General features: G+C 48.1%; 1 protein-coding gene across 1 annotated transcript in view; it reads left to right on the top strand.

Annotated features, from left to right (window-relative positions):
• LOC119198592 (sodium channel protein type 4 subunit alpha-like) overlaps positions 1–13,016 on the top strand; it is a 71,830-nt gene extending 58,814 nt beyond the window's left edge. Inside the window, exons 23-32 of the mRNA XM_037455946.2 lie at positions 518–641; positions 4,018–4,172; positions 4,411–4,584; positions 4,981–5,103; positions 5,383–5,658; positions 7,796–7,849; positions 8,115–8,252; positions 8,474–8,578; positions 8,696–8,966; positions 10,177–13,016. Coding sequence (XP_037311843.2) covers positions 518–641; positions 4,018–4,172; positions 4,411–4,584; positions 4,981–5,103; positions 5,383–5,658; positions 7,796–7,849; positions 8,115–8,252; positions 8,474–8,578; positions 8,696–8,966; positions 10,177–11,441 — 2,685 coding nt within the window. The 3' untranslated portion in view covers positions 11,442–13,016. The remainder of the gene's footprint in view (positions 1–517; positions 642–4,017; positions 4,173–4,410; positions 4,585–4,980; positions 5,104–5,382; positions 5,659–7,795; positions 7,850–8,114; positions 8,253–8,473; positions 8,579–8,695; positions 8,967–10,176) is intronic.
• Positions 13,017–15,000: the final 1,984 nt, after the last annotated feature.

Here is a 15,000-nt window from a genome sequence, read left to right as displayed (position 1 = left end):
AGTGTGACTCATTCTGAGTGTACTCTGATGTACTAGTACACATAGTACACATGCCTGAATGGTACTAGTACACAAGGACTTTGAGGTACTAGTACACAAGGACTGTGTGGTACTAGTACACAAGGACTGTGTGGTACTAATAAACAAGGATTATGAGATACTAGTACACAAGGACTGTGTGGTACTAATACACAAGGACTGTGTGGTACTAGTACACAAGGACTGTGTGGTACTAGTACACAAGGACTATGAGGTAGTAGTACACAAGGACTGTGTGGTACTAGTACACAAGGACTATGATGTAGTAGTACACAAGGACTGTGTGGTACTAGTACACAAGGACTATGAGGTAGTAGTACACAAGGACTGTGTGGTACTAGTACACAAGGACTATGAGGTAGTAGTACACAAGGACTGTGTGGTACTAGTACACAAGGACTGTGAGGTAGTAGTACACTCCTGCTGGTACTCAGTGGATGGCGTTGACGTGGAGGATCTGATTGGTCGTGTCTGTCAGCAGCAGGAGGTCATCAGCCTATCAGAGGGCAGCACGGTGGACCTGAGGAAGCCCGGAGAAGAAGAGGACGAGTTCTCTGAGATGGCTGAGGAGGCCACGGACCCCGACAACTGCTTCCCCGACTGTGAGTACACACACACACACACAGACACACACACACACACACACACACGCATCACACATGTCGTTTAGCTGAGGCTTTTATCCAAAGCGACTTACAACAAGTACATTTCAACCATAAGGAAACAAAGAAAGTGTAATTTCATTAAATAAGCCGATTTACAACTTGTTATAGAAAAGAGCCATCATCATTATTATTATTATTATGGAGGTTTGGTCTGAAGATGTGAAGGCTCTCTGTGGTCCTGATGTCATCAGAGAGCTCGTTCCTCCGTTTAGGAGCAGGACATCAAAGAGTCGTGATCCCTCCTCTTCTGCATGTGTGATCGTGTTTGTTCATACAAACAGACAATAAACACACTAAAACATTCAAATAAAGAATCTATACGAGTTAAAAGAAGGTAATAAAGTGACCACATTGACAGATGTGACTAAAAAGACCTCATTAAGCGTCTTCTGGTACCTCCGTTATTTCAGCATCTTCTGGATGGATTTGTCTCACAGAGACGTCGTAGTTTAATGATCTGTGAGGTATTAATCAAACAGACAGGTAATTGATCCGCCCATCCAGAGGACTTTGATGACATCACATCTCAACACAAAGGAAGCCACGGTTCCGAACTCGGGGAGCGGAGGAACGTTGAGACAAACCTTGTGAGAACCTTCAAGGTCACAAGGTCAGATGACTCCTCCTCCATTAGAACCCAATCGTAAAATCCTTCAAATCCACCGGGATTGTAGAAGTTCTTTAATCCGTAAATGGTTAGAAGCGGTTTCTCTCAAAGATGACTGGAGTTAGATGTTCCTGTCAGAGATCATTAGATGTTCCTCTCAATGAGAGCTGTCCATGGTGCTGGTTTTATGAACCAGATGGTTCCACAGCGAGCTTGCCCTGTAACTCTCACGTGAGCTTAATGAGAAGCAGAGAGGTCCCTCAGCTGTTCTGCACCAGAGAGCGTTGGGAAGAGGTGGAGAACATCAAAGGAGGCCACTGATGACAAGATACTAGGTGGAAGATGGAGGACAGGACCTGACTCAGCTACCTGCCCCCCCCCCCCCCCCCCCAGTACTACCAGTATGCTGACTGTGTGTGTGTGTGTGTGTGTGTGTGTCGGCACACTTTAAGGCTTGAAAGGACATTTCCCTCCTCCAATCAAAGGTTCTCTTTCTGAGGACTTTGTTGTGCATAAACGCTACAACTGTCCTTCTGTTCCCGCGGTTACGGACAACTTCACAGTATCGGCCTCCGGGACCTCAGAGGGACGGAGCTGGGATGCAATGTCTCTCAAAGGGAGGGGGGTCCCGCTGTGGACCATGTAATGATGTCCATGTGTGTGTCTCTCTGTGTGTCTCTATGTGTGTGTCTCTGTGTGTCTCTATGTGTGTGTCTCTATGTGTGTGTCTCTGTGTCTCTCTGTGTGTCTCTATGTGTGTCTCTCTGTGTGTCTCTATGTGTGTCTCTGTGTGTGTGTCTCTCTGTGTGTCTCTATGTGTGTGTGTCTCTATGTGTGTCTCTGTGTGTCTCTATGTGTGTCTCTGTGTGTCTCTATGTGTGTCTCTCTGTGTGTCTCTATGTGTGTCTCTGTGTGGTTCTATGTGTGTGTCTCTATGTGTGTGTCTCTGTGTCTCTCTGTGTGTCTCTATGTGTGTGTCTCTGTGTCTCTCTGTGTGTGTCTCTGTGTCTCTCTGTGTGTCTCTATGTGTGTGTCTCTCTGTGTGTCTCTCTGTGTGTGTGTCTCTATGTGCGTGTCTCTCTGTGTCTTTGTCTTCTCGAGGAGCATAAAGACTTTTTTGTCTCTGAGCTTTATTTCGTGCCGATGAAGGATGGCGTCTCCGTGTGTTCCTCCACGCTGTGATCACCGAGCACTAAGCCCCCCCCCCCCTTTCACCCCCCCGCCGGTCGACACTCACACTCTCGGGTGGGACAATTATTCACCGCGTGGGAGGAGAAGGTCGGCGCTAACGAGCGGGGCGACGCCTCTCGGGTGGAAGGAGGTCAGCGGTTGGCTCTCAGGTGTCCTGCTTTTACCTGATTGGCTGGAAGATTTAAAGGAACATGAACTGTAGCTAAAAGTATTACTACTTGCTGTAGAAATACTCAGGTGATGGAAGTACTACGTTGTGCAGAACCTTTATTGCTTCATGATTAATGCGTTAATGTGTTTTTAACGTCATTGGCACTTTTTCTGTTTTCTACTCAATATTCTATTGATTTGGTTTAGCTTTTTATTTTATACAATAATAATTTATAATAGTTTTTCTGGATGTTTTTAAAGAAGCATCAAAAATATGAATCACTCTGGAAACATTCATTTTTTGAAAAGATATAAAACATGTTTTATATTTTAATCAACTCTTTGCGTATAAAAACATAAATAGATTAATCAAATGAAGAGAAAACGTGATTACTCGTTAAGACACACACACACACACACACACACACAGACACACACACTCACAGTATTATGCACAAACACACGTGAACCTGACACGTAGAGATACATCATTCGCCTGTGTGCAGGAAGATAAACAAATAGGTCACATGCAAAAGTAAATATGCACAGATGAAGTCTCACACACACACACATGCACACACACACACACACACACTTTGGTGGGGTTGGATTAACTGCCCCATTGGTCCCTAAATGCCAACTCATTGGTTAATGTTGTGAAGATGCACGACACACGACTGAGAGGGAGTGTGTGTGTGTGTGTGTGTGTGCGTGTGTGTGTGTGTCCCTTGTGCCCTTGAGTAAGGCGCACTCCGTCTGAACTGAACTTTTCGGGGTGTTTTTGTTTTTCAAAATAAAAGTCCCGCTCAGTGTGGAAGCAGAACAATGAACTCAAACAGAACAACAACTCATGATATAAATAGTAAAAAAGAAACACAATTATTTGATCAAACCCTTGAATCTATAAATGAGACGTTAGAAGTCAGAATGCATTCTGGGATCACTGGAGTCCAGTCAGAGTTTTAGGTCACATGACTGCTGGTCTCAGCTGTTCACACACACATTAATAATAACTGATTGAGTGTCACATTTCAACTCGCTTGTTGTCATCAGATTACTCGGCCGGCACGGCGGTGAAAGACAAGAAAAGCCTGTTAGTTTCCATGGCAACAGGAAGCCGATGTAATCAGAGCCCCAAATCAAGGCGGGACGCCGCAATCATCTGAGAAGTTCTGACCGATTTAAAATGAAATGTAAAGAAATCTAAAGGGGCGTCTGAAGGAAGCACCACGTTTTATTATCTGTTAATCAACACCCGTTTTTAATTAACTCTTCATTAAGTTATTACGTTTATATTTGAATTAATAACCGGTGGGTGTCTCTCTCCCCCCTCTCTCCCTCCCGGTGGGTGTCTCTCTCCCTCAGTCTGCGTGTCCAGGTTCAGGTGCTGTGACGTGGACACCTCGGTGGGTTTGGGTCAGCGATGGTGGAGATTGAGGAAGACGTGTTATCAGATCGTAGAGCACAGCTGGTTCGAGTCCTTCATCATCTTCATGATCCTCCTGAGCTCCGGAGCGCTGGTAGGACACTTCATACTGGTCTGCTTCGCTTCATACTGGTCTGCTTCACTTCATACTGGTCTGCTTCACTTCATACTGGTCTGCTTCACTTCATACTGGTCTGCTTCACTTCATACTGGTCTGCTTCACTTCATACTGGTCTTACTTTACTGAACTAATGTTTCTTTGCCCAAAAGATTATGATTCATGTCGATCAATAACCTCATTGATGACCTTTGCCCCCCTGCTGCCCCTGCAGGCCTTTGAGGACATCTACATCGAGCAGAGGAAGGTGGTGAAGGTGGTGCTGGAGTACGCAGACAAGATCTTCACCTACATCTTCATCCTGGAGATGTTGCTCAAGTGGCTCGCGTACGGCTTCAAGAAGTACTTCACCAACTACTGGTGCTGGCTGGACTTCCTCATCGTCGATGTGAGGCATTGATCGATCACTCTATATATATATATATATACATCATATATGAGGTTGAATAACATCTTGATAGCAACAGGATCAAACTACTGATGAAGGGTCACTAGTAGCCACTAAACCACAGCTTTAACATCGGATTATTACCAAATAATTTCATGTTTTTGGTCTCAACGCAAACTCAAACCAAGTCTTTGATCTGACTTCCTGTCTCTGAGCTGATTGGTCACTCTTTAAAGCAACATGTTGTGTCATAGTCACACCACAAGAACCAATGTTAACACACGAAAGAGCAACAAAAGTACTCATCAATCAGCATCTTTTCTTACATTTATTTCAGTGGTCCAGTAGCTAACCGTCCCGCTTCTGTCTCCGTGTCTGTCCCTGTGTCCCCTCCAGGTCTCCTTGGTCAGTTTGGTGGCCAACACGTTGGGTTATTCAGACTTTGCGGCCATCAAGTCTCTGCGGACCCTGCGGGCCCTGCGGCCCCTGAGGGCCCTCTCCCGGTTCGAAGGCATGAGGGTAAGACGTTCGTTTAAAGGAAGCCGGGGCTGACTCGTGGTGCATGCTGGGAAAGAAGTCCGAGCCTTCACTCTTCCACGATCGCCTCCTCCTCCTCCTCCTCTTCTTCCTCATCTTCTCTGTGTGTAATCAATTCACAAACTGCTGCTGGGTGGGAGCAATGCATTGTGGGTGTAATGAGGTGGGCCGGAGGGGCATGTAGTAAAGTAGACATGAGTACTTCAGTGGGAGCACCGCTCAGTCGTTGTCCCCTGAGGATGAAGCTCTTGTCTCCCCCAGGTGGTGGTGAACGCTCTCATTGGGGCCATCCCCTCCATCATGAACGTGCTGCTGGTCTGCCTCATCTTCTGGCTCATCTTCAGCATCATGGGCGTCAACCTCTTCGCCGGGAAGTTCGGCCGCTGCGTCAACCGCACGGGTCACATCCACGAGGCGGCGCTCGTCAACAACAAGTCGGAGTGCGAGGCCCTCAACGACACGGCACGCTACTACTGGACCAAGGTCAAGGTCAACTTCGACAACGTGGGGGCCGGCTACCTGGCGCTGCTGCAAGTGGTGAGGGTTGTTTTCTGTCCTCTGCTGCTGTGGCCGCTGATCCTTTAGGTCCCTGATCCTTTAGGTCCATGATCCTTTAGGTCCCTGATCCTTTAGGTCCATGATCCTTTAGGTCCCTGATCCTTTAGGTCCATGATCCTTTAGGTCCCTGATCATTCAGGCTCCTGATACTTTAGGCTCCTGATACTTTAGCTCTTTGATACTTCAGGCTCCTGATACTTTAGGTCCCCGATACTTTAGGCTCCTGATACTTTAGCTCTTTGATACTTCAGGCTCCTGATTCTTTAGGTCCCTGATACTTTAGGTCCCCGATACTTTAGGCCCCTGATACTTTAGGTCCCTTATACTTTAGGCCCCTGATACTTTAGGTTCCTGATACTTCAGGTTCCTTATACTTCAGGCTCCTGATACTTTAGGTCCCTTATACTTTAGGCTCCTGATACTTTAGCTCTTTGATACTTCAGGCTCCTGATTCTTTAGGTCCCTGATACTTTAGGTCCCCGATACTTTAGGCCCCTGATACTTTAGGTCCCTTATACTTTAGGCCCCTGATACTTCAGGCTCCTGATACTTTAGGTCCACTGGGTCTTTTACCCAATTTGCTTCCCTGTTAATCCATTCACATCGTTCTCTGTCTCTTTGTCCAAGTCTGGCTTTGTCTCTCTTTCCTCGCCGCCTCTCCACCATCCGCCATTAAACACAACACGGACAACGACAATTATTCAACCTCCGCATTTTCTCTCCCTTTTTCCGTCTCCCCATCACTTTGCTTCCTTTTTCTCTCTCTGGCTCTCTCTCTCTGGCTCTTTGTCGCCCACCACCGGAGTCCTGAGAGCCTCCAATCAATCAGCGTCTGAGAGGCTTTTATTTTTAGAGCGACTCCAGCCAAGTGGGTGGGAGACTGAGAGACGGAGGGAGAAAGGGGGGGGGAGAGAGGGAGGGAGGAAACGTAAGAAAATATGTTCAAACTGTAAATGGAAAAGAAGATGGAGACGGAGCGACGCAGAGATAATGAGGACGGAGGGATCCATGGAAAAGAGGACAGATCTTCGGCGGACGCAAAATATCATTAACATTCCTCAACATCCCTCTAAAGTCATCGATACGAAGGACGCATCAATCACATCGTTTCCAGAGGTGATTTTGAAGCTGATCCCAAACCTTTAGTGACGGCAGCAATGAGTCCTGGAGAAGGAGAGAGAAGAAGGAGAGATGGAGGAGAGAGGGATGGAGGGACAGAGGTGAAGAATTTGTCGGCTGGAGGAAACTGGAGAGCGCAGTCTCCCTGCGTTTGGCCAGTCGTCGTGGCAACGGTCGGTGGAGGCCACCCTTCCATTAGCGTCTGCAAATAGCTCCGCGCTGCAAAAAGGAAACAAAACCCCCAAAATGATGCAGGAAGAGCTCTGGATCAGTGGACATCTGAAACCCTGAGTCCTCAGTTAGTGTTGAATGATTAGATTCCTCACAGTGATCATCAAAGAGTTATTGATCCAAGAAGCCTTCATGCAGGCTGCGACATGGTGTCTACCTTCATCAGCACAAAGTAGTCTTTGGGAAGCCTTCTGCTTCCTGTTTGTATCCCACAAGTATTGACCAAGTTGCATTGACCGAAATGCATTCTGGGAACCAGCCGCCATCACCTGACAAGGATCTGGCTCTCTTCTGTGTCTCAGTGTCTGTAGTTATTTTGTGTGTTTTTGTGTCGTATAAGTACCATACGATGTACAAGTACCACAGATTTATACTGATTATATCTTCAGTGTCCGATCCCGTCAATTTCATATAATAATAACAGGTGGTAACCCATGGCGACGGGCTGATTTCAGGCCTGAGTGACTCAGACCAAAGTGGGCTGTTCCTTCACATCTGCACCTCTGCTGTCCAGCCTTGTGACTCTCTTCCTCAAACGTAGCTTCTCTTCGGTGATCCTCTATGAACCAGTCTCACGTTGTCCTGATCCTCTATGACCCAGTTTTGGTGTCCTGAAGAAGAACATCTCGTTCCATCCTATGAACCTGCAGTAGATAGAGTATTAGATTCCATAGTTTATTAAATGCTCCCCATTGTAATCGTCATATTGATCACTAATCACAGCTGGTCACAATTGAATCATCTGTTTGTCTGTTTTGTTTCCAAGGCGACCTTCAAAGGCTGGATGGACATCATGTACGCAGCGGTGGACTCACGAGCCGTAAGTCAAAGAAACGTTTCCAGTTCTAAAGAAACAGTTAAATAAAGGATTTGATTATTAAAGATTAAACTCAAGAATTACACAACAAAGAAGATTTAAATGGTTGCATCTGAAATCAAAGATAGAAATTGAAATTAAAGTGCACGTAGTTTGCGATCAGATGAACATGAAGAGACAAGAGGGACGAGACAGAAGACAAGATGTTTGATGAGGAGAAGGTTTTAAAGCAAACAGGACGTAATACAAATGTTTGTGTTGCTGACAGGTGGAGGAGCAGCCCATCAAGGAGATCAACCTCTACATGTACCTGTACTTTGTCATCTTCATCATCTTCGGCTCCTTCTTCACCCTCAACCTCTTCATCGGTGTCATCATCGACAACTTCAACCAGCAGAAGAGAAAGATGAGTCCAAAACAAACAAATGCAATACACAACGACACAATAACACTTTGTAGCTGTTTCGTGTCTTTTTGTGGTTGTTTTGTGTCTCTTTGTAGTTATTTTGTGGCTCTTTGTAGCTGTTTTGTTTCTCTTTGTGGTTGTTTTGTGTCTCTTTGTAGCTGTTTTGTGACTTGTTGTGTATTTGGTTGTTGTGTAAAATAACGCTGTTGATGTTTGTTTACTTAGGAGGACAGGACATCTTCATGACGGAAGAGCAGAAGAAGTATTACAATGCCATGAAGAAACTGGGCTCCAAGAAGCCCCAGAAGCCCATCCCCAGACCTCTGGTACCGCTCTTCAATGTGCTTCAGTTGTTCTGCGAGTCTCTAAAATAAAGAAACTTTAAAGAAACTGAAGTATAGTTTATATAGTGACTTTAATTAATGAAACAAATGTGTCCCCAGAACGCCGTGCAGGGCTTCTTCTTTGACCTGGTGGCGAAGCAGGCCTTCGACATCATCATCATGGTGCTGATCCTCTTCAACATGATCACCATGATGGTGGAGACGGACGAGCAGTCGCCCCGGATGGAGCGCATCCTCAACAACATCAACCTGGCCTTCATCATCGTCTTCACCTTCGAGTGCCTCTTGAAGATCGTGGCGCTGCGATGCTACTTCTTCACGGTGGGCTGGAACATCTTCGACTTCGTGGTCGTCATCCTCTCCATCGTCGGTGAGCTCGGCAGCTTTCTTAGAAGCGAACGTGTGACCACAATCACATGACTTCTCGTTCCGCCAGGGTCACATGACCTCATGTCCATCAGAGGGGCGTTCGATGACCTGTTTATACATCAGACAACTAAACGTTGTTGTGTCACAGACCTTGTTTCAGACATCTAGCCGAGTGTGTGTGTGCGTCTGTGTGTCTGTGTGTGTGTGTCTGTGTGTGTGTGCCTTACAATTACCTTGTTAACAAAATGACCATCCGGGCGGCCTTGATGTTCACCGCGCACCAAGGTCCCGTGTGGTCATTTACAGCCCCGCACGCCAGGAACACACATGACATAACCGAGGCAGCGCGGACCCACGAGGCATCGGGGTTGTCTGTGTGTGTGTGTGTGTGTGTGTGTGTGTGTGTGTGTGTGGCGGACGTGAGGCTGCCTGGGGGAGGTGAAGGTAACGGCAGCAATCAGAGCTGCCAGAGGGCGGTCCCTGGAGACAAATCAAACATGATTGACCCGTTACATCAGCTGTGTGTGTGAGGCATGTGTCAGGTGGGGGGGGGGGGGGGGCAGTTGATGTACTACGCGGTGGTGATTCCCCCCCCCGCTCATCCCGTCCGTCACCCATAACTCGGCGCGGGGAGATGGATGAAGGATGGCGATGTGCTCTTTGAGTTCATCATCCCGGGTAACAAGGAGAAGACGCTTGAATTACAGAGTTCCACTCGCCGATTCAGCCCCCCAGAACCCATCCGTCAAGGTGTGGCGGCCACGCGTCGACGCGATGTCCAAACGGAGGGCTTTTAGATGATGTAACGCTCAGGAACGGCCTCAAATGAAAGGAAAATGCTGCTCAACTAACGTCTTCAGCTCGTCCATTTCAGCTGATTTAACTGCAAAGAGCTTCACTGAAATGATCCTGCAGCAAAACCTCTTCATGTCGTGTTCATCTTGTCAGCAGATTGAAGCATTAAAGGCTTCCTGTTGGGGCGTCGTGAACATAAAACAGAGATATGACATTAAACTTCACCATCGAGTAGTACACAAGAAAATGACAATCACTGTTCTTCCAACAACTCGCTACTCGTATTAAAACATCTGTTGTTTCTGTTTTTTCTGTTAATCCAAACCAGCTGACGATATTTGAACCAACTCACCGTTGGCCGAGCTGGTTCTGAGCTGCAGGTCTGCAGATGAACTTTTTTCTTCCCTGTGTTTCAGGCATCGTGCTCGCCGACATCATCGAGAAGTACTTTGTGTCGCCGACGCTGTTTCGAGTGATCCGATTGGCCCGCATCGGACGGATCCTGCGTCTCATCAGGGGCGCCAAAGGCATCCGGACGCTCCTGTTCGCCCTCATGATGTCTCTGCCCGCCCTCTTCAACATCGGGCTCCTCCTCTTCCTGGTCATGTTCATCTACGCCATCTTCGGCATGGCCAACTTCGCCTACGTGAAGCGGCAGGCGGGGATCGACGACATGTTCAACTTCGAGACGTTCGGCAACAGCATGATCTGCTTGTTCCAGATCACCACCTCGGCCGGCTGGGACAGCCTGCTCAGCCCGATCCTCAACAACTCGCCCGAGGAGTGCAACCCCAACGTCCCGCACACCGGCACCACCGTGCGGGGGAACTGCGGGAACCCGTCGGTGGGCATCACCTTCTTCGTCACCTACATCATCATCTCCTTCCTCATCGTGGTCAACATGTACATCGCCATCATCCTGGAGAACTTCAGCGTGGCCACGGAGGAGAGCACCGAGCCGCTGAGCGAGGACGACTTCGAGATGTTCTACGAGGTTTGGGAGAAGTTCGACTCGGAGGCCACGCAGTTCATCGAGTACGCCAAGCTGTCCGACTTCGCCGACTCGCTGTCGGAGCCGCTGCGCATCAGCAAGCCCAACAAGATCAAGCTGATCACCATGGACCTCCCCATGGTCAGCGGGGACAAGATCCACTGCCTGGACATCCTCTTCGCCTTCACCAAGCGCGTGCTGGGCGAGTCGGGCGAGATGGACGCCCTCAAGCAGCAGATGGAGGAGAAGTTCATGATGGCCAACCCCTCCAAGATCTCCTACGAGCCCATCACGACCACCCTGAGGAGGAAGCAGGAGGACGTCTCGGCCGCGGTCATCCAGAGGTGCTTCCGCAGGCACCTGGTGCGGCGGCAGCTGAAGGCCGCCTCCTACCTGTACCGCCAGATCACCACGCCTCGGCACGCCGGGGGGGAGGGCGCGGACGGGGGCGCGTTTGAGGAGGCGCCGGAGAAGGAGGGGCTGATCGCCGCCATGATGAGGGAGAACTACGGCTCCAGCTCGCTGGGGACGGTGTCCTCCACCTCCTCGCCGCCGTCCTACGACAGCGTGACGCGAGCCGCGTCGGAGACCCTCCCCGCGCTGGCCGGCGCGGCGGAGGCGGCGGAGGCGGCCGGCGGCGAGGAAGAAGCTAGCGAGGAAGAAGCGAGGCGGCAGGAGGCGGTACCATAGCGGGCACCAATGGGGGTCCTGGTCTTCTGGGTTGGGCCCGTTTTATTTCTTTTGTTTTACTGAATGTACCACGGACGAGGAGGACATCTACTACCTGTCAATGTTGGTGTTGGGGTTCCTGGACTCACTTTTCTTAAAGGAGGGGGCGGAGTCAACGCTGCATTTCCTCAGCGTGAAAGACAGAAGCGTAGATCCCGTCGACCTCCATCTGACCTTTGACCTCAGCCACAAGGGCGTCTATATCAGACGCACCCATCATTTAGGGGGGGGGGGGGGATCATTACTCTCAGAATGAGCGACGGCGTTCCTGACTCTGAGAGGACGGACGCCAGCCATGATTTCAACATGTTTTCGTAGTAAAAGTAGAACTTGTCTCCAGTCTTTTAATAGCGGTTCGATTATTACTGTTTTTTATACTTTTTAGAGTAAGTTGAAGAACAACAGGCGGCCTCGTTGGTTACAGCCAATAGAAGGAGAGTAAAGGGGCGGAGTCAGGACACAAAAAAAACAAACAAAAACAGCCGAGAAGCGACTTTATCGTTTTGCACTTTTACGTTTACACGTCGATTGACTTTAAGCTGCGGACCAGGTGCTTCCTCCTGGAGGTGACCAACAAAGAGTGTGAAATGTGCACCTTCTACAATTCAGAATTTAGTTAGAATTTAGTTTAAATGTTCTGTCACATGAAATACAACACACGGCCAAAATGTAGGGGTTCAAAAAATGACCAGTGATGTAAAATTAGAATCTGGTGATCATTTTTAATTGTAATTTATTATTAAATGAAATCAAATTTCGCTTTGCTAAAGAACCAAACGTTCACATCATGTGACGTCGGTTCATCTACTGACCTTCAGCGACGACCTTTGGACGAATCACCGACTCAACCCACAGGGTCCAAACGGCGTCTTCATTGCCTCGCTTCCTTTCCTGCTTCCTTTCCTGCTCCCTGCTTCCTCTGAAGAGTAAATGATCTTCTGCTTTGGTCTCTTGACCAAAGAGCCTTTGTCCATATTTTAAAAGTTTCAAACTAAACGATTTCAGGATTCACTCTGAAAGTTTTCCAGAAGAAGAAACCTATCATTTTGCAGAAATCCTTTTTTGAAGTTTGAAAGTAGACTTTTCGGAAGAACTAAACCCCACCGAGCTACTTATTTATTTATTTACCAGCTCTCACCTTGAGTTTTCTTATTTATTTCCTTTTGCACTGAGACAAAAAAAGAAGTCGAAACAGACCCGCGTCTAGCAATAACGGACGAAGCCTTTTTAAGTGAGTCGTTGGAACACTTGACTGTGTGTGTGTGTGTGTGTGTGTGTCTGTGTGTGTGTGTGGGGGGGCTCTCTCACTGTATGAAGCTGAAAGGTTCAAACGTGCACAACAACACGAGCTCAGACGCAGTTCTCCTGTCGGAGGAGTTTTTAAAGTGAGACAAAGTGTCAGAGCGCACAAGAGAGAGTGTGTGTGTGTGTGTGTGTGTGTGTGTTTGTTTGTTTGTTTGTTTGTTCAGTCGGCTTTGAAGATCAATATTTCAAGCCACCTCCCTCTCTGTCTGTCTCGTTGTCGTGCCCCCCCCCCCCCCCCCCTCCAGGGTTCTTTACTAAACGCTTCACTAGACTGACGTAGAAAGTAAAGAACTGACCTTGTGAACTCGGTACTAAGTCACTGCGGAGGCGTTTTTCAGGTTGTGCTGAAGGGCTGTTTTCAGTAGCAATAGAGCCAGAGTGTGCCTGCTACACATGACCCCCCCTCACCCCCCCACGCCAAGCCATGCCCTCCCATTCTCTGGTCTCTTGACAGCAGACTGAGGGATTATGCCCCCCCCCCCCCCCCCGTCCAACCAGCAGCACAGCGTTTGGCCGATTTAGACATTTTCTTTTAAAAAACGGCCCTAAAAACTTAAGGTTGATTGAAGTCTGCAAGTGCAGTTTGGAGGGGTGGGGGGTCGTGGGGGGTCACTGGAGGAGATGTTTGCAAAGACTGACTCGCTTCAACATCTCCGGTTCACCGGGCCTGAGGGGCCTTTACACACTGGGGGACCGTGATGAATTAAAGAAACCAAAAATGCTAAACTTTTGCATTGAGAGAATTCCTACCAGCAGCTAAAGTGAATTTTAAATAATTGCACAACTTTTAAATGAAAGGCCACCAGGATGCTATCGACTAAAGGGCTTCATAGCCTCGATTACTGGAAGGTATCTCAAGCAAAACGCTCCCTGTGGTAAACAGCTATAAGTACGGGGCTTTTATTGTGAAGTGTTTTGAATATGTCCTCTCTGCACGGACACACGTGATTGGTTGATGCCTTAAAAATCAGCCTCGTCATGAGAAAGAAGACGGTTAAAATGTATTAACGTGCAAGTCAATCTCCCCGGTGTGTAAAGGACTTCTCGTCCAACCCGTTTGGAGGGTTTCTTAAAGGGACAGTGCGTCGGCTTCAGTGCCATCTAGTGGCGAGGTGGCGGATTGCAGCCGACTCCTCCCCTTCCTCTCTTTGCTGAAGAGAGGTAGAAACACGAGAGTCTCGTGGAGCCGGTGTTTGGTTTGTCCTTCCGGGCTCCTGTAGAAACACGGCAGACTGAAGGGCTCATTCTAAGCTAACGACAACACTTTCCAGGTGATTATAAGCTCATGGAAACACAGTGAGGAATATTGTAATACATTTCTGCCAATAAATAGCCAGGAATGCTACAGGCTGCTCCCGTAGTCCGCCGGAGACGCCAGAGACGCCGCGTGGGAGGATTGTTGTTGTGAAAGCTCGCCGAACTTTAGTGAACCTGAACCTCAAACGTCTGGTTTCCACTGAGCACAAGAGACAGTAAAGGTAGAAAGCAGTTTGCTCACCTGAAGACCAACGTCAGCTCTCCGTACCTGAAGGCAACGCAAAAGATCGGCCTCTCGTGAGCAAATATGAACTCTTACTTTGGAGGGAAACCGCCGATGCTCCGAGCTGTGGGGTCAGTCCATGTGGTGCTACCGAGGGGTTCGGAAGAGTCCATATTAAGATCGGAAGGGGGTGGGGGGTGGGGGGGTTGTTGAAACTCGGACTGAGAATCTCTGCTCCTTCCTGCCTTCTTTTACCTGTTTCAAAACCAAAAGCTGCTTTGTCACTTTCAAAATAAAACGACAAAACGCCCGTGGAACGAACGCAGAGGAAACATGCACAGAAAACAAGTTTTATTGATCATTATTATTACTATTGTTACTATTAACTGTGTGATAAATGCAATACGACAGTTATGTAAACAGGCAGTGATGCTGTATGTTATTTACAGTGTGACATAACGATGATGTTTTTACTTTTCCCGTGGTCATGGATTAGTTTGTTTATTCCAGGCATCCTCTCTCCGCTTAAAGTACCGTCGCCCCGTTTACACCACGCCTGGTTTCACCGTCTGAGTCATCATATCAGCCCCCCCCCCCCCCACAAACCTCATATCTCAAGAACGTTGCCTTTTTCTGGACCCCCCCCCCCCCCCGGAATCGTCCTTTAATCCGGTTGAAATCTGGAACTTTCTTCTCGTCGAGAAAGTTGATTTGGTGACAGAAAAAAAAAAACCC

Source organism: Pungitius pungitius, chromosome 19 (assembly GCF_949316345.1).
Source record: "Pungitius pungitius chromosome 19, fPunPun2.1, whole genome shotgun sequence".
NCBI lineage: Eukaryota > Metazoa > Chordata > Actinopteri > Perciformes > Gasterosteidae > Pungitius > Pungitius pungitius.
The sequence above is the reverse complement of the archived record's forward strand: the minus strand, read 5'-3'. Positions and strand labels throughout refer to the sequence as shown.